This window comes from Portunus trituberculatus, chromosome 49 (assembly GCF_017591435.1).
Source record: "Portunus trituberculatus isolate SZX2019 chromosome 49, ASM1759143v1, whole genome shotgun sequence".
Taxonomy (NCBI): domain Eukaryota; kingdom Metazoa; phylum Arthropoda; class Malacostraca; order Decapoda; family Portunidae; genus Portunus; species Portunus trituberculatus.
In genome coordinates this window covers 5,337,860-5,355,359 of record NC_059303.1, presented here as the reverse complement: position 1 = coordinate 5,355,359, position 17,500 = coordinate 5,337,860, and the positions used below count along the sequence as shown (strand labels likewise).

General features: G+C 42.7%; 1 protein-coding gene across 6 annotated transcripts in view; it reads left to right on the top strand.

Moving 5' to 3' along the window:
• LOC123499323 (GRAM domain-containing protein 4-like) overlaps positions 1-17,500 on the top strand; it is a 106,936-nt gene that overhangs the window by 17,927 nt on the left and 71,509 nt on the right. Inside the window, exon 1 of one of the 6 annotated variants that reach the window (XM_045247147.1) lies at positions 9,600-10,027. The exons of 4 other annotated variants lie outside the window; for them this stretch is intronic. Coding sequence is in view for 1 of the 2 variants with exons in the window: in XM_045247150.1 (XP_045103085.1) it covers positions 9,978-9,980 (3 nt within the window). In the remaining variant the exon portion in view is untranslated. Of the gene's footprint in view, positions 1-9,599; positions 10,028-17,500 lie in introns of those variants that run through there. One more of the 6 variants, XM_045247150.1, reaches the window with a different exon arrangement.

Here is a 17,500-nt window from a genome sequence, read left to right as displayed (position 1 = left end):
CAATGAACTTAAAAAAGCGGGAGGGACGATACGAAGGGATGTCTTAAAGTGCAACAGAAAATGGGGTTAAGGGATGCTCTTGTCAATCTTGTGCATCATAATACCGTGAAAGTTGACCTTTAGCGGAGATGACATCAAAGAACCGAGGCTGGGAGGGAAGGACCGGCTTTGGAGTCCTTAATGACGAGAGAGAGAGAGAGAGAGAGAGAGAGAGAGAGAGAGAGAGAGAGAGAGAGAGAGAGAGAGAGAGAGAGAGAGAGAGAGAGAGAGAGAGAGAGAGAGAGAGAGAGAGAGAGAGAGAGAGAGAGAGAGAGAGAGAGAGAGAGAGAGAGAGAGAGAGAGAGAGAGAGAGAAGTGGGATGTCTAAGCTGAGAAGGTGTCATGAGTGTGGGAGAGACGCTTAATATAAAGTGGGAGGGCGGACGGTGTTGTAGCACACTTGAGTAAATAAAGGTAAGAGAGAGGGAAGGTGGAGGGGAGTGACTGGAGTGCGCGAGCCTGAAGTGTATGGACAGGAGCAAGTGGAGATCTTTTTCGAGTGGTAGTTTATTTTGCCTTGCACGAGGGCTGCTCAGACTTGCCCGGATGTCATAAGAATTTTCTATGTTAGAGAGCGATACCTGGGTTTTCTTGTTTAATAATTTCGAACCCTATTGCAAGACACATATACTTCAGTTATGGATAATACTTTACACTTCATTTCATTAACCCCTTTAGTACTGGGACGCATTTTTACCTTGATTTTTAGTTATGATTAGACGATTATAGTTACATTAGGAAGAGTCAATGGAGGTCAAAAAATTACTGGCCAGTGTCTTTACTATTCTAATCCTAACACAAGTTTCTGAAGCTGTATAAAATCATCAAATAGTATCAAAAACGCGTCCTGGTACTGAAGGGGTTAATCGGCTAGCACTTCAGGGGGCCTCTTTTTATTCTACTTTCTTTTTCTTTTTTGTTACCATTGGACTGAGCTCCTACATATAGAAAAAAAAAAACTTTCTAACTGCAGGCTCCAGACGGTTTCATTCAGTATACATATAGATTCAGTGATTCAGTGGAACGAACAATAGTAGATTAAAATTACTATACTTGATCATCATACACGCGTACTTTACACCAGAAAAAAGTAACTTGCAAATTAGTCAGTGAAGTACATAAAGGACAATGACGTAATCCTAAAGAATCATTTACAGGGAACAGATATAGTGCAATAATAAACCTTGCATATATTTGAAGCAGAAAATACCGAAAAAAGACATATAGGAAAACACTATGAATGATTGCTTTTGGCGCCACCACAACACGATCTAGTGGCGCCAACAACAACAGACGGACAAAGATAGAAGCTAAGGACAACGGCAGCGGCGCAGACTTAAAGGCAGACAGAGGCAAAGAAGACGGAAGTGGTGACGCAAATTAAGAGTGACAAATTGAGACAGAAATGAATTAAACAACAAGGGGAAAAAGCGACAGACAGACAGACAGACAGATAAGAACAATAGATTTATAGACCATCGGGAGGATTCAGGTAAATAATCCAGCTATATTAGTAAAAATTAGGCCAAACTTCCCAGACTTGATAGAAAAGTAGAGAGAGGAAGAGGAAGGAAAAGAATCTCCATTTTTTTTTCTTCACTAAAACCTTCATCACTTCAACTTCTATATTCTCCAAGACTTCCTTCACCTTGTAATTACGTATTTCTCACCTGCTTCTCAATTCATTACTTATTCCTCTCTCTCTCTCTCTCTCTCTCTCTCTCTCTCTCTCTCTCTCTCTCTCTCTCTCTCTCTCTCTCTCTCTCTCTCTATCTCTCTCTCTCTCTCTCTCTCTCTCTCTCTCTCTCTCTCTCTCTCTCTCTCTCTCGAATCTGTAGACATTTTGTGACCTAGATTCTTTTTCCAACGCAACTAGTAGAGAAAATTCATGGTAAAAACTCTCTCTCTCTCTCTCTCTCTCTCTCTCTCTCTCTCTCTCTCTCTCTCTCTCTCTCTCTCTCTCTCTCTCTCTCTCTCTCTCTCTCTGTATCTACGTGCTTGTTTGTCAGTATGAATTTCTGTCTGTCTTGCTGGTTAGTTGCCTGGTTGGCTTTTTGAGTGGGTTATGTCTGCTTGTCTGTCTGTCTGTCTATCTGTCTATGCATCTCTCTCTCTCTCTCTCTCTCTCTCTCTCTCTCTCTCTCTCTCTCTCTCTCGTGTAATATTTTCCACTCGTCGGCATTCATGAAGGCGCCTGTCCCCCGCCAAGCCGCGGAGTGTTGTGGGGAGGGGAGTGGGGAGGAATGGGGGTGCAGGACGCCAGACGGGCCCTCGGGAGGCTGCCTTTCTGCACTCTCAATGCAAATGGAAGTGGATGCACAGAAACCCCTTCCTTTCCTGTCCTTGGTTCCGTTTTCTTGCCTCTCACACTCCGTTTTCTTTCTATCACGTCGGGGGAAGGCAGTCATCGTTATCCCTCTTCGCGTTTAGTCAATAGTTAGTTGTTCATTATATTTTTAGCTTCATTTATTCATTTCTTTTTACTGATCAGGGTATAATATTCTGGTTCATTATTTTCTCTTCTATATTCAGCCACTGCACTAGTTCTATATTTACGTTAAGCCTTGAAGGTAATGATGGGAGATTTAATGTTTTAATGCGCTTAGTTATTAATATTCCTCGTAATCCCAAATTCGTATTAAAGTCGAGTTGGTCTTCTTTCCTCGCTACACTTTAATATCGTGCAGCGGGTTCTCTCTCTCTCTCTCTCTCTCTCTCTCTCTCTCTCTCTCTCTCTCTCTCTCTCTGATCGTGTTTATATCGATTTTTTCTGTTTTGAACCTTTTTTTATGGGATGCTTTGTCTGAGTTTCTTTATTTCCCATCTCTCTCTCTCTCTCTCTCTCTCTCTCTCTCTCTCTCTCTCTCTCTCTCTTCGCCTTAGTATCCTATATTTCTTGTTAGTATAAAATGATAAAATAACATGCATTTTTTTCCTTTTTGAGTTCATACATATTCTCTTTCATTCACTATCAGCGTTTGCTCGGCACACATCTAAGCTGTCACTATTCATCACAGCCTCATAAGCACCATCTCAATACCGTCTCGTCCCTACACTCATTCACTCATCTTGTCACTATTCACACCACATACGCTTTTCATTCTCTTTGACATTCATCATCGTCATCTCACATTCATTCCATTCCATTACAATTTATTCAAACTCATCTTTTTCCTACCCCATTTTTTTTTTCTCCTCGAGTTTTTACTGTTTATTTTTATTTCATTTCTCGGTGAATTGAGTGTTGGGTGTGCTATCTTTAGTACGAACAGTGAGTGAGACGTAACAGAATCCCATTAGCTGATTCTTCCTCCTCCTCCTCCTCCTCCTCTTCCATTTCGTGTGCATATATCCCTACATTTACAAGTCATTTTGTACGTATGTATGTAAGTTATGTGTGTGTATGATTGATTTTCTGTTTCTTTTTCTGTCTGTTTGTAAGCTCATACTTTATTACTTGTCTTATCCATTAGTATATCTGTTTATTCGTATCATATTCTCTCTCTCTCTCTCTCTCTCTCTCTCTCTCTCTCTCTCTCTCTCTCTCTCTCTCTCTCTCTCTCTCTCTCTCTCTCTCTCTCTCTCTCTCTCTCTCTCTCTCTCTCTCCTCAATAACATATGCAAAGGTAACTAAACCTCAAATGAGAGACAATTCCTAATTATATACATATCAGCAATATGTATAAAGTGTTCTTCAGCTTTTAGGTTTGCTTGCAATTTATCTCCTCTCAACACACCCACTCTAGCCTGTCGTTGTTGCTTCAATGAATCCAAACTCGCTATTCGTGCAGGCAATTACTCTCCACTACAGTCAGTTTGTCATTCAGTGTGCCGACTCTTTCACTAAGAGAGAGAGAGAGAGAGAGAGAGAGAGAGAGAGAGAGAGAGAGAGAGAGAGAGAGAGAGAGAGAGAGAGAGAGAGAGAGAGAGAGAGAGAGAGAGAGAGAGAGAGAGAGAGAGAGAGAGAGAGAGAGAGAGAGAGAGAGAAAAAAACAGTAAAAGAGAGAGCAGGTCAGCCCTCCTCTTCCAGTGCTTCCTCTCTAATCTGACCTTTCATCTTTCAAATGTGTTCCATACAAGCACAGTCACGTGGATTCAATCTCATCGGGTGACATGGACCCCCCCCTCTGCTCCCTCCGGCCCCCTACCCTCAAACCGCCTTCCCCTCCCTCGTCCTTCCTCTGCCTCCCTCTTTCTCCCCCTCTCCGCCCTCCTTTCCCATGAAGCTACGTCAACGGGGAAACAAAGAAAGAGGAATTGCGGCATTATCCTGGTGGGCGTTGTGGTGGCGGTGATGGAGTGGTGTGATGGTGATGGTGGTGGTCCCTTAGAGCCTCACCAACCCATGTCTCTCCTAGCCGATATCTTCGTCTTCTCATTCTTATTCCTTCCTCCTCCTCCTCCTCCTCCTCCTCTTCCTCCTCCTCCTCCTCCTCCTCCTCCTCCTCCTCCTTCTTCTTCTCTTCCTTCCCCTCTTCCTCCTTCTCCTTCTCCTTCTCCTCCCGTTCCTCTTTTTCCATTTTTCCGTGGCCTACATTTTTATGATAGGTATTTTTTTTTATACGTTAGAAATCAAGGTCATTCCAGTCCATCAAAGCTACCCCAAATGGACGTCTTTCTCTCTCTCTCTCTCTCTCTCTCTCTCTCTCTCTCTCTCTCTCTCTCTCTCTCTTTCCTCATACCTGCAGGCGTCTTTGTGAAGCGTGCTTGGTACCCTCGCAATCTCTTCACCTCCCCTGCCTTTATCACACCCAGCTCTTCAGTACCAGCGACACACTGGTTTGGTCAACTTCTGCTGAATTGAGACACATTCTATACTGCCTCGTGAACTGTCCGGCGTCAGATAACACGGAGAAAATGGAGCGAAAGGAGAGTGTATAGGGATCAAGGCTGCTGTAAAGGGGGCCCTCCTGCTCCTCCTCCCTACCACGGCCAGTATCGAGGTCGAGGCCTCTCCATTGAAGCTATTGAAGCACCTTGCATTGTTCTATTTGGTCTACTTTTTTTTATTACACGTCATGTAACTCAGAAATCCCAGTAGTAAGTAAAAATCGCTATAAAAAGTAAGTGAATAATAAAAGCAGCATTATTATTATTACTTTTTCTTGTCTTGATACGTGAGTTATGTTGTAATGCTCCTGGTCCGTGCAACAGATGAGTACTTCCTTTGCGTAGCTCAGGATCGATAGCAGTGTTGGAGGTGTGGTGAGGTGCGTCCTCCAGCCACGTGTGCTGTCGCCGAGTCCCTAGTCGTCTTGCAATTGCATCTGCTGTTACCCGTACAAGCCGACTGAATGAAATTGTCGGGGATCGGCGTCTTCTTCCGGCTGAGGAGGAATAAATTGGTGGTACGTTTTATTTGAACGTTTGAATCTCTCTCTCTCTCTCTCTCTCTCTCTCTCTCTCTCTCTCTCTCTCTCTTATATCTTGAAAATCGATGAACGCGTACATTCATAAGATACGAGCCATAGGACACTATTTCTTTCTCTCCCACCTTGCAATATGTTCACTGCCTCTCGCCGGGAATGTTCAGGGGCACCTTTACTCCTCTCCGTCGTTCACCTGCAAATAGCGACCTGCTCGGAATGTGGCGGAAACCCTGGTGTGTGTATCGCAGGTCGTAAACAGCGGTGCATGGGTAATGAGTTAGATTATTTTGTTCGGCGCGGCTCAGTCGACATGATTTCCTCCAGCTATGTGGATTTCCTGGTCCCATTTGTGTCGGAAATGTGTGTGTGTGTGAGTGTGAGTGTGTGTGTGTGTGTGTGTGTGTGTGTGTGTGTGTGTGTGTGTGTGTGTGTGTGTGTGTGTCCGGTTACTGGGTTTTCACGAAATTCCACAATAATAATGTTTTGAGAATATAAATTCACTCATTAACATTATCGCGAAACAAGTCCCAGAAACACATGAAATAAGCCGTACCTAATTACCTTTCTGAGTATTTACAGAGAAAACAATAATGCTGCAATTATCGCAAAGTTGCTGGGAATGCAGTGCAACGCGCAATGCTGGAGTGCTGCCCACGTGAAATATAAGTTAATATTCAGAACATTATTTTTACATTAGAAGCATTATCTAAACATGTTGACTTGTACAGTTTCCTCTTCCTTAAATCAAATGGTGTGGCTCGAGTTTACAACACCACCTCGAGAACCATTGCGATCAGTAACAGCATTGATGGAGTAGCGAAATCTTTGGAAGAAATTAGTTATTTTCACAGTTAATCGTGTAGCATTACTAAAATGAAGAGACAAGTTTCACCGTTTCAATCAATCAATAAATCAAAATTGCATTATGACTGAAATTTATTTTTCTTCACAATGAATCATGTCACATCACTCAAACCAAGAGAGAAGCTTCACGCTTTCGCAAGAAACGATAAATCCATCCATAAAATAGGACCACACTGAATATTGTCCTGCACGCGCGCAAAGAACAGGTTGCATCAGCCACAAAGAGCATCACTTTACTGGACCGCAAACCCGACATGAGCATCAGTGTTTCGTCACGCCGTGTAAACATCCTCGGCGTTAAAGGGAAGCACCACCGTGTCGGTTGAGCCGCCCTGTTCTTCCCTGCCACAATAGTGAAGACAAAATTCTCCATCTGATGCTTTCACGGAGCGCGACACAGACTGGGGCGTGGGCCAGACTGCGGAGGATGGCACGGTGTCGATGACTGTCAGATTTGTTTGCTTTGCTCTTTTATCATGTACGTTGTAACGCTGATACGACCATGTATATGAGTTAGTAAATTGTATATAAGGTCAGAATACATACCCTCCCATCATGCATGCCTTAGCACTGATATCTCCCAATACAAGAGTGAATCTAAGACCAAGATACTGATTGGCATGTCATTATGTCTAAATAGCCAAAGTGACTCATGTATGAGACTTCCATGGAAGAGGCAGATAAGACGCCATCAATTGCATCACTATTGACAATTCTATTTGGCTGAGTCTTGCATGACTCTGAGCACTCGACATTTAGCACCGGGAGTGAAACAAGCAGCATCGGGCGAGATCCCCTTTACTGCGCAACGACCCTGCAGTGAGTCGAAAGAATATTTTACTGATACTGCACGAACATTTTAAAGAAGACACTTCACACAGTAACACAGACGGTAACTAAACATGGAAGGAAGAGCAGCAGTAGCACCAAACACATCATCACGGACACTAACGAGGATCATATACATGCAATGGAGAATCAGTACGTGCTTAGTTAAGGCCCGCAGCTCCACTCCCAGCCCCACGTGCCCGTCCCTTTGCATCCCTCTGCAACCCGAGTCTCCGCCACTCTGCTGCTGAAGTGGCGCGGCCCAGCGAGCTCCATTACCGGCTAAAAGATCCTCTCCATCTACCTCGCCTCCGTCTGGCCCGCAGCGTGGCCTGTTACTATGCCTGACGTACTTGTTGTGACTCACCCCTGCGGCGAGAATATTATCTGCACCAGACCCTTGTACTCGGAGGGGAAGTCGGGGCTACGAGTATTTTTTTTTTTTTTTTTTTTGTAGAGGAGCACTGGCCATGGACAACATAAAGTGATAAAAAATGGAATAAAAAAAAAGGGCTCACAGAGATTTCCAACCTCGAAAGAGAAGTAAAATATCATCATCCACAATTGGAGGATAACTGTCATGAAAGAGTACGTGTTTTGTTGCTCGTATTTGTACAACTCCAGTGTGTGTTCTTATCTACTGCAACACATACGAATTCCAAGATGCAAGAATATTAATGAAAAATACATAATATAAGTATAAATTCCTGCAAATATGATGAGGAAAGGGCTAATCCAAATCTGTGTCTTGGAATGTCTGTGCCGTTTTCCTTCCATTAAACTCCTTCTCTGTCTGTTTATCTTTCCTTTTTCCTTCTCTCTCTCTCTCTCTCTCTCTCTCTCTCTCTCTCTCTCTCTCTCTCTCTCTCTCTCTCTCTCTGTGTGTGTGTGTGTGTGTGTGTGTGTGTGTGTGTGTGTGTGTGTGTGTGTGTGTGTGTGTGTGTGTGTGTGTGTGTGTGTGTGTGTGTGTGTGTGTGTGTTTTAATTGTCACCATGAATTCACGGGATAGTGATACAAACATCCGTCGTGGCCTTATCAATTCTTTCCTCTATAAGGGCACGAGACAGCACCACTCTAACGAGGCAGGGCACACGCTATACACTCCCTAACGTCACCTTCATTTTAATTATCACCATATATATTATGCTTGTCACTCTCTCCACCTATGTTACCCTCACCACCTCCTCCTCTTACATCGCGTCGCTCAATGCTAGCTATGAACTGCCCTTCCCTTACTCCTACGGGAAAGGGAAGGTGTTGCTGCTGTGGGTGACGGGCATGATGAGGTGATGAGTTACAGTAAGGTGAAGGACAGATTAATCTATTACGCCTGACGCATATTTTGAGTTTCCAAGACAAGATTAGTTATTTTTAGAAGCAAGGTTATCACATTATAATTTAATTCGTATTTGTTAGCTCAGGTCATGACTCAGCAACGTGATCATCCCCTGGTGTAAATATAGCACAGCATTAACAACAATAATTCAAAACGCGTGTAATGTTATGAGTGATATCATCGTTATATTTTTTTTCCTAATGGTACGTCGCAGATGCAAACACGAATAATTTACAGGAATACAACACAACATCAATAACGTCTAATATACTAACAAGTGCAAAGGTAAGAATCATGTCATAGTTGCAATTTCTGAAATAATAAGTCAAAAATTAAGGCTGAGAGCGATAAAAAGCGAAGGATTTAAAAGTATACAACAAAGAGCAATGCCAGCACAGCACACAACAAGACAAGCCCAGGAAACCCTCATGCCATGGAGCCAAAACATTTTCCTAATATTAATTTTCTATTTAACCAATATTAGTTACAATAATTGGACTGTAACGTAATAATCTCTTCGTTTTGATACAGTTTGTACATGCTTGTTTATTTTAATATGCCTGTAAGTATAAATTATAAAGAATTAATAACATGTAATCGTAACAACTTAATAACGTAATAACTGTCAATAACGTGAGTTTAATGTGCACCAAAAACAAATGAAAAGATAAGTGATAAAGAAACAACCAAATATGAGACTCTTCCCCCACGAGAATCCTTTTAATTACAGGTAAAGAAGATAGAAAAAAGTACGAGTGACAGAGACAAAAGAGAGAACAATGCCGGCAAAACAGAATAAAAGATGAGCTGAGGAAAAGCACATAAAAAAAAGAAACATTTCAAAGTTGCCAGTATTAGCAGATGAAGGTAATGAGGAAAAAGCTTAGGGCATGCGTACCCAAGGCAAAGTTAGTCCTTCATATCCTTTCTCTCATGATCCACTGGCGTCGCAAATCACTTAAGGCTGTACTAGTGAAGGAGGGGATCGGGGAGGAACAGAGGGGAAAGGAGGTGGGAGGGATGTCATGGCCACAGGGTAAGTTGGGAGGATGGGGAAGGTGGGTAGTGACGTAAGGAAAAGAGGAGGACCAGCAGAAGGAGGAAGAAAGGGAGGAGGAGGAGGAGGAACTGGAGGTGCCTGCTGGGGGTGTATCCAAGCAGACCCACTCAGTTGATCGCGGGCCCTTGCTGGTGACGCACGCGGGGAGGTGGGCGCGCAACCCTCTTCCCATCACCGTTCCGCTTCAGTGTTCAAAATCTATGTATATTTCCATCGACCGGCAACCACCTGCTGTGAGACGGTCCCGCATGGCATCAGGGGAACAGAAACACACCCCTTAGACACCAAAACCCAAAGGAACACAACATAAACAAGCAAGCAATCCCCGAAAAAGAAATAGAACCCACACTAATATTTGGGTGACTGTTGCTAAGACGTTCACCGCAAACAAGAGCAACAGGAGAAGGCGAGAAAAGTCCCAGAGTTCCCCAGTGCTGTCGCTTCTCTATACGTTCAGTTAAGGAGTGTGTGAGGCTCCCTATGGTACGTGGAGTGTGCTGTGGAAAGAGAGGTCTGACTGTACGTGCGTGGTGAGTTGCGAGGTGTGTGTTGTGTGGCGGTGTTTTGTGAGGTGATGGGGGAAGCAGGGGTGGTGGGTGGGGTGAAATGAGGAGTGAAGGATGGGGCTATCTTACTCCTCTTGTGGTATTCTCTCTCTCTCTCTCTCTCTCTCTCTCTCTCTCTCTCTCTCTCTCTCTCTCTCTCGTGATATCAATAGTGGTTAATCTACTTTGGGTCATTTCGTGGAGATTTTTTTGTCATTTATCGTCTCTCTCTCTCTCTCTCTCTCTCTCTCTCTCTCTCTCTCTCTCTCTCTCTCTCTCTCTCTCTGTGTTTCTAGTACATAACCTTCAGAATTACTACGTTATCAATTTCCTCTCACCACTCACTTCCTGTCTCTTTTCTCCTACACTCTCTCCGGCATCCTTCCCATCTCCCTTCCCTTCCCTTCCTTTCCTCTTGCCTATCATAACCCAGACAAGTTCATTTCCCTTCTCGCTTCACTCCTCCTCATATCAACCACTCGCTTCCCTGGTCTTCTAGTCACTCATATACACACACACGCACGCTCTCACACTTACACGCATGCATTCTCTCCCACTAAGGTGTAATTACTCAAACCACAAGGACTTTAATTACTAACCCCATACAGTGACTCGTACTTCTCTCACTTCTGTTTCGTCTCTTTCCTTACTCAGCATTATCGAGGCTAAAGGCGAGAGAATGAAGGAACGCTGCCTCATGTTTCCTAAGGTTAATGATAAGGGAATGTAAAGGTCTCTCTCTCTCTCTCTCTCTCTCTCTCTCTCTCTCTCTCTCTCTCTCTCTCTCTCATGTGGTGTTGATGTCTAATGTGTTCATTGAATAGTGAGAAGGTGAGTGTAATTAAGATAACCTGATCAGTTTAGTTATGAATACAAACTAGATGAGGTAATTTGGTTGGTGTGTTAGAGAGAGAGAGAGAGAGAGAGAGAGAGAGAGAGAGAGAGAGAAACACTTTACTCATTATCCTTCACAACTTCTCATTAGGATCTCTCTCTCTCTCTCTCTCTCTCTCTCTCTCTCTCTCTCTCTCTCTCTCTCTCTCTCTCTCTCTCTCCTTGTTCACAGCCACAACTACTGCGTCACCACCATCACCATCAACACCACCATCACTATCACCACCACATTTTCATCGTCTGCCTCTCACCTTTCTTTCGTAACCATCATCACTATCCGCTCTCATGTCCTCCTTCACCTTCTTCTCCCCCTCATCTTCTTTATTTCACGACTGGATCTTGTTCTTCTCGTCCTTGGTCTTGTTCCTATTTCTTTTATGATTTTTCGCTTTTCATCTCCCTCTCCTTCGCCCTCTTCCAGTTTTTGGCTTTCTTTTTTACTTATTTTTCTACCTCCTTTGTCTTCCTCCTCCCGTTTGTCCTTGTTTTCTTCCAATTCATCTTAATTTTTGTTATGATGTACGATTTCTTTCTTATAATTTTTGACATTTATTATTTGTACATATTTCTGCTTCTTCTTCTTGTTTTTCTTCTTCTTTTTCTTCTTCTGTTCCATCATATTTTCTTTTACTTCGTCCTCATTTCTGTTATTACATTTCGAATCTAATAATTTGACATCCTTCTTCATCTTTTTTTCCTTCTCTCCCTCCTCCTTCTCCTCCTCCTCCTTTCACTCTTCTTCTTCCAATACCATTATTCACAAGGGACGAGACTCAATGTTATCGCAACAACACCTTTTGGAGTGAAGATCCAAGGCGAATAATCAATACGGTGCCGCCTTCTTTGAAACAAATGAACTATTTCAAGCGTACATGACAGTGGCGGAGGTCAGGTACTGGAGCAAGTGGAGGAGGAAGAGGAAGAGGAGGGGGATGAAGTGGAAGAGGAAGAGGAAGTGGTGGAGGAGGAGGAGGAGGAGGAGGAGGAGGAGGAGGAGGAGGAGGAGGAGGAGGAGGAGGAGGAACTGGAAATGTGTTGACGAAAACCGAGTCCTCTTTCTGTGTTCCCGTAATTAAATGAGAGAGAGAGAGAGAGAGAGAGAGAGAGAGAGAGAGAGAGAGAGAGAGAGAGAGAGAGAGAGAGAGAGAGAGAGAGAGAGAGAGAGAGAGAGAGAGAGAGAGAGAGAGAGAGAGAGAGAGAGAGAGAGAGAGAGAGAGAGAGAGAGAGAGAGAGAGAGAGAGAGAATTTATGGCATGAAGTTAAATACGTGTAAATTAGAATTGTGGTCCTAAAAATAAGAGCGGGAAAGAAAATTCGGATCGTAAGAGCGGAGGACGAAATACAAGAATAAAAAAAAAAAAAAATAATTGAATTGGAGGAAGCGAAGGAAAGATAAAAAGGAGAGAAAAGAAGGAAAAGATGAAAAGGGAAAGACGTGAAGATTTGAGCAATGAAATCTCCACCATTCATTCCAATTCCTGCTTCGTGAGTCTTAAAAATTGAACATGGAACGCAGGAATGACCAAAGAGAAAGGAGAGGAAGGAAAACAAAAGACAGAATAAAGCCTAGACGATTCGAAGACCTCAAAAAAAAAAAAGTGATAGGAGAGAAGGAAGGGAACCACAAACACTAAATGAAAAGAACCTTAGAGAAAATCGGATTCCACTGAGAGGATCGAAGTTGGTGGCAAAGGGATTAAGTAGAAGAGAAAATCAAACACGAGATTAAAAGAAAGAGAAAGTATCAGAGGCAAAAAAAAAATAATAAATCTAGCGGACTATTATTAGTGATGGTAATGGAAATGGAGGAAAAATAATGTAATGAGAAGAAAGGGATAAAAAAGAGAAAGGGAAGAGACTTGAAAAGGAAAAGATAAGTCTGGAGAGAGACTGGCAAAGGAACAACGTAGGTGGAGAGAGAGAGAGAGAGAGAGAGAGAGAGAGAGAGAGAGAGAGAGAGAGAGAGAGAGAGAGAGAGAGAGAGAGAGAGAGAGAGAGAGAGAGAGAGAGAGAGAGAGAGAGAGAGAGAGAGAGAGAGAGAGAGAGAGAGAGAGAGAGAGAGAGAGAGAGAGAGAGAGAGAGAGAGAGAGAGAGAGAGAGAGAGAGAGAGAGAGAGAGAGAGAGAGAGAGAGAGAGAGAGAGAGAGAGAGAGAGAGAGAGAGAGAGAGAGAGAGAGAGAGAGAGAGAGAGAGAGAGAATATATCAGTCAAGGAAGGGAAGGAGCAAAAAGAGTTTGGACAAGTGAGGGGCGAGGAACACGGAAAGGGAATCGTCCAAGGAGGGAAAGGAAAGAAAAAGTGAAGAGAATGAGTGACTGAAGGAGAAAGGAAAAGAGAGCACGAGGGAAAGAGAGGCGCATTTAAAGAGGAAGCATCTTACATGTACAGTCAATATGACCTTGCCAGCCACCACCAGAGTGCCGCCTTGTCCCTGGTAGACCCGCGACCCCTCAACCCTGACCTTCTCTAATGTGGCACTGCTGGATCTGTGCCCGTGACGCTGCAGGCTGCTGGTATATACTTGTTATTGGGTTTGTTTCACATGTATACCCTCCTCCTTGCCCCTCGCTGGTCTCTTACGCCGAATCTTGTGTAACTAATTTATAGCAGGCTTTATGAATATACATGCGAATAAATTTGAAGATAATCGATCAAGCTATCTTACTGTATATGTTACCATGTTTTTCTTCAGTTACTAACATTTGTTCTCCTTATAAGAGGCCTACGTACCCTCATAATTAAGGGCATTCCTTCATGTTCTGCCGCCGTCTATCCTTCGTCAACCTGGCCCTAACAAGCGTGTCAACCTGTCCCTAACACCTGTTTATAAGCCTTTCCTCACCTTCCTTCCCTTCGTAAAGTCAAGGTCTGGAGACAATTAACTTGCCGCGCTCACTTCCACCACTCCGTGTTTTCTGTTTTTCTCCTTCATCTAATTTGTTATGCTGACAGAATCCTGACGGGAACTAGATCGTTAGCAAATTAAAGTCTTTAATTCGGAAGAGAAAACGTTACATACAGACGAATTAATTACTGATGGTTAATCTAGAACTCATTATATGAAATCTTTTCTTCATCTTATATTGATTCCAACTCTGAGTCTGAAACCATGCATCGATGTTGATCTCGTCTACACTGTTTCACATGTCCACTATAACTTTCTAAAAGTACAGGAAAATAAGTAATTTAAGAAACTCCTGTGCTGGGAACTCGTTAGGCAAATTTAACTGGGAGATGTGCACAGGCAAATTCTCTTTAATACTAAGAGGTCTTTGGGGATATGCAGTGTGTCGTCTCTGGGAATTTCATTCAATGGCTTTCAGGACGAATGCAATTAAGGATATCAAAGAAGATGAAGTGGAATGTAAAAGACACACATTTTTGCATGGAATGGTTGTAAGGGAGAAAATGATTTCTTATGACATCTAAAGAGAAGTGAAAATTGCAGCTTGAAGGGATTTCATCCAGTCTGAAGCTGCCTGACCCTCGAGGGATTTCAGATCCCCTCCCGAGCCACATCACTGGCCAGCCCGCCTGTCCAAACTTTAGGACTAGCACCTTGATTTTCAGAGCCGCGAATAATTCCAAAGCCTCGCTCCTTCCCTGCACGAAATGGAAATGTCACAACACTGACACTTTATAAAGGAACACAAAGGGAGAGCGAAAGCAGCAGATCTTTCGCTCTATACACTGCTGCTTTGATACGCTGCACTGTGTCATCTACACTAATATGAAGTAAAGACAATGGCTCCTCCCCACCAGTCAATGCATACTGCCCAATGAGAAGCTAACATTTGATTATTCATAACGCATTATATCTCTGTCTTTCTCCCCCACCCGTGTCCCAGCGACTACTGTGTCAGATACATAAAGAGAGATGAAGCGTAAGTTGTATTGGGCTAAAGCTGCTGAAAGGCACTAATTCACAGATCATGGCACTTGTCTTTATCCATCCCTCATCAATCATATTTTGACTTTTTTTTCTCCGGAGCTATAAATCAATAAAGCTTAAATCATCATTTCCTTCAAAAGCTGTCACAATCTCTCTCTCTCTCTCTCTCTCTCTCTCTCTCTCTCTCTCTCTCTCTCTCTCTCTCTCTCTCTCTCTCTCTCTCTCTCTCTCTCTCTCTCTCTCTCTCTCTCTCTCTCTCTCTCTCTCTCTCTCTCTCTCTCTCTCTCTCTCTCTCTCTCTCTCTCTCCCACGTTCACCACCTTATCCATTATGCCACCGTCTGAACTGATGAAAAAAAAAAAAGAATGAAACTACACGTGGCAATCCCTGTAAGACTTGTAAGCTTCAACTACTTCTTTCTCTAAACTTCATCTGAAAATCACGAGAACGATAAAGAGATGAGAGAAAAAAAAACTCGATATATATTTTTTCCTGTGATGGGTTCTCGTGATGCTTCAAGTAACCGCGACTCTTTCACCTCAGCAAACATCCGCCGGGCGAGTCTTTTTCTTCCTGGACCCTTTAATCTCAGCCCAGACTCTAAAGGCAATTCTTCCTGCCCGCCTGGGTTGGAGCTCCTGGCACAAGCGTGATGGACCGAGTCTGCTTATCTGCTTGCCTGAGTATTACGTGTCAGTTTAGGTCGCTCACCAACCCTGACATTTTCCTACACAAAATTCAGTTTAAAACTTGAACATGTCACGAGGATTATTAAGTGTAGTGTCCTGTGTCGGATAGAAGAATCAACATATATATGTATTATTAGTCTATAAATGCCATTTCTAACACACACACACACACACACACACACACACACACACACACACAATTGTATACGTGATCTCCACTTGAAATGCGTGAGGCTTTCATGTGACCGGCAGAAGATGGACCACGACAAGTGTCCTCGAGGTGGGTAAAGCAATTGTATATTGAGTTAGTGGGGCGTCCATGAACGTGACTCCCAGGCGAGCGGAAGGAAGGCGCCACAGACCGCACTGACGTCACAGCAAACAGAGGAAGCACAATATGAATAAAGGGGATGATTCTGAAAGTAGTTATACATAGATGGAAGGAGAGGAAAATGTAATCAGAGTAAACCTAAATCTAACCATAGTGGGACGAGATATTGAGGCTGAAGAAAAAGAAGTAATCAAAGTAAACTAGACTTAGGAATAATGGAAGAATAATGAAAGTAAACGAATAATCTCGAGGATTGATAAAAAAAAGTTAAAAAAATAAACTAGCTTTTCTTTTACTTTGGGAAAAAATGCAGAAGATACTGAACCCAATTACGAATGGAGGCAGAACAAAGGAAAGTAATTCAAAAAACTAAACACAAAGATAATACCAAAACTAATAAAAGGAAATGAATAACCTATAGGAAAATCAAAATATGAAAGATTGCAGTTGAGAAAAAAAGTGTAATAGAAGTCATCTAAAAATGGAAAAGAGGATAAAGAGTAAAGTAATAAAAGCAAATGGAACACAGAGGAAAGTGGGACGAATGACCTCACAGCAAGTAGGGGAGATAAAACATGAATAATTGCAGTTACGGAAAAGTAATAGAGGAAATGAATCCAAGTTAGTAATGAAAGTGAAGGAAAGAAAATGAAATGGAAACGAAACGAAGCAGAGAGAACATGAATCATTCTCGTTGGAAGGAGAAAAAAAATAATGAACTACAAATGGAAAAGGAGGGAAAAGTAAAAATAAATAATAGAAAAATAGAGAGCACTAGATTAATTTTTTCAACTTCAACACATCACAGTATTTCCGTCACGAAATGGAGAGGGTCTGAGTGAGAAGCAGAGAAAGAAAAGCAATGAAATAAGAAAAAAAGAAAGAAAGAAGGAAGAAAGGAAAAGATGAATGAGTGAAGACGAATTGGAGTGGAGAAGAGAAAGGTAAATTAAAGTAAAGAAAAAAAACTCAAATGTAGGAAAAGATTCATATAAAAACAAAGGAATGAATGAACCCAAGGCAAAGGAGAACAAATGAGATACATCGTTGCATAAAGATGAGCGGCAGGGAGAAAGAAAAGGAGAGAGAGAGAGAGTGTGTGTGTAATTCACCTCGGTCGTCTGCTGGTCACCCAGCCAGTCTTCCCCATTACGGAGCAAGCTTAGAGCTCATAGACCGATCTTCGGGTAGGACTGAGACCACAATACACTCCACACACCGGGAAAGCGAGGCCACAACCTCTAGTTACATCCCGTACCTATTTACTGCTGGGTGAACAGGGGCCACACATTAAAAGGCTTGCCCATTTGCCTCTCCGCCTACGAGCGGATTCGAACCCGGACCCTCTCGAGTGTGAGTCGAGCGTGTTAACCACTACACTACGCGGTGTGTGTGTGTGTGTGTGTGTGTGTGTGTGTGTGAAGAAAAAAAAAAGTTTCCCTGTACGAGTAATTTTCCAGAGTTGATTCACGTTGGGTTCAAACAAAAACATAAAAAAAAAATATATATATAAAAAAGATAATACCAATAGTAACAAGTCGAAACCGTGTCAGAAAAAGTAGTATCCCGGAACAATAATGTCAACGCGATGTACTGTTCCGTTTGATTAATTTCCGTGGAGTTGTTTCGAGTTGATTCAAAATAAAAAAAAAT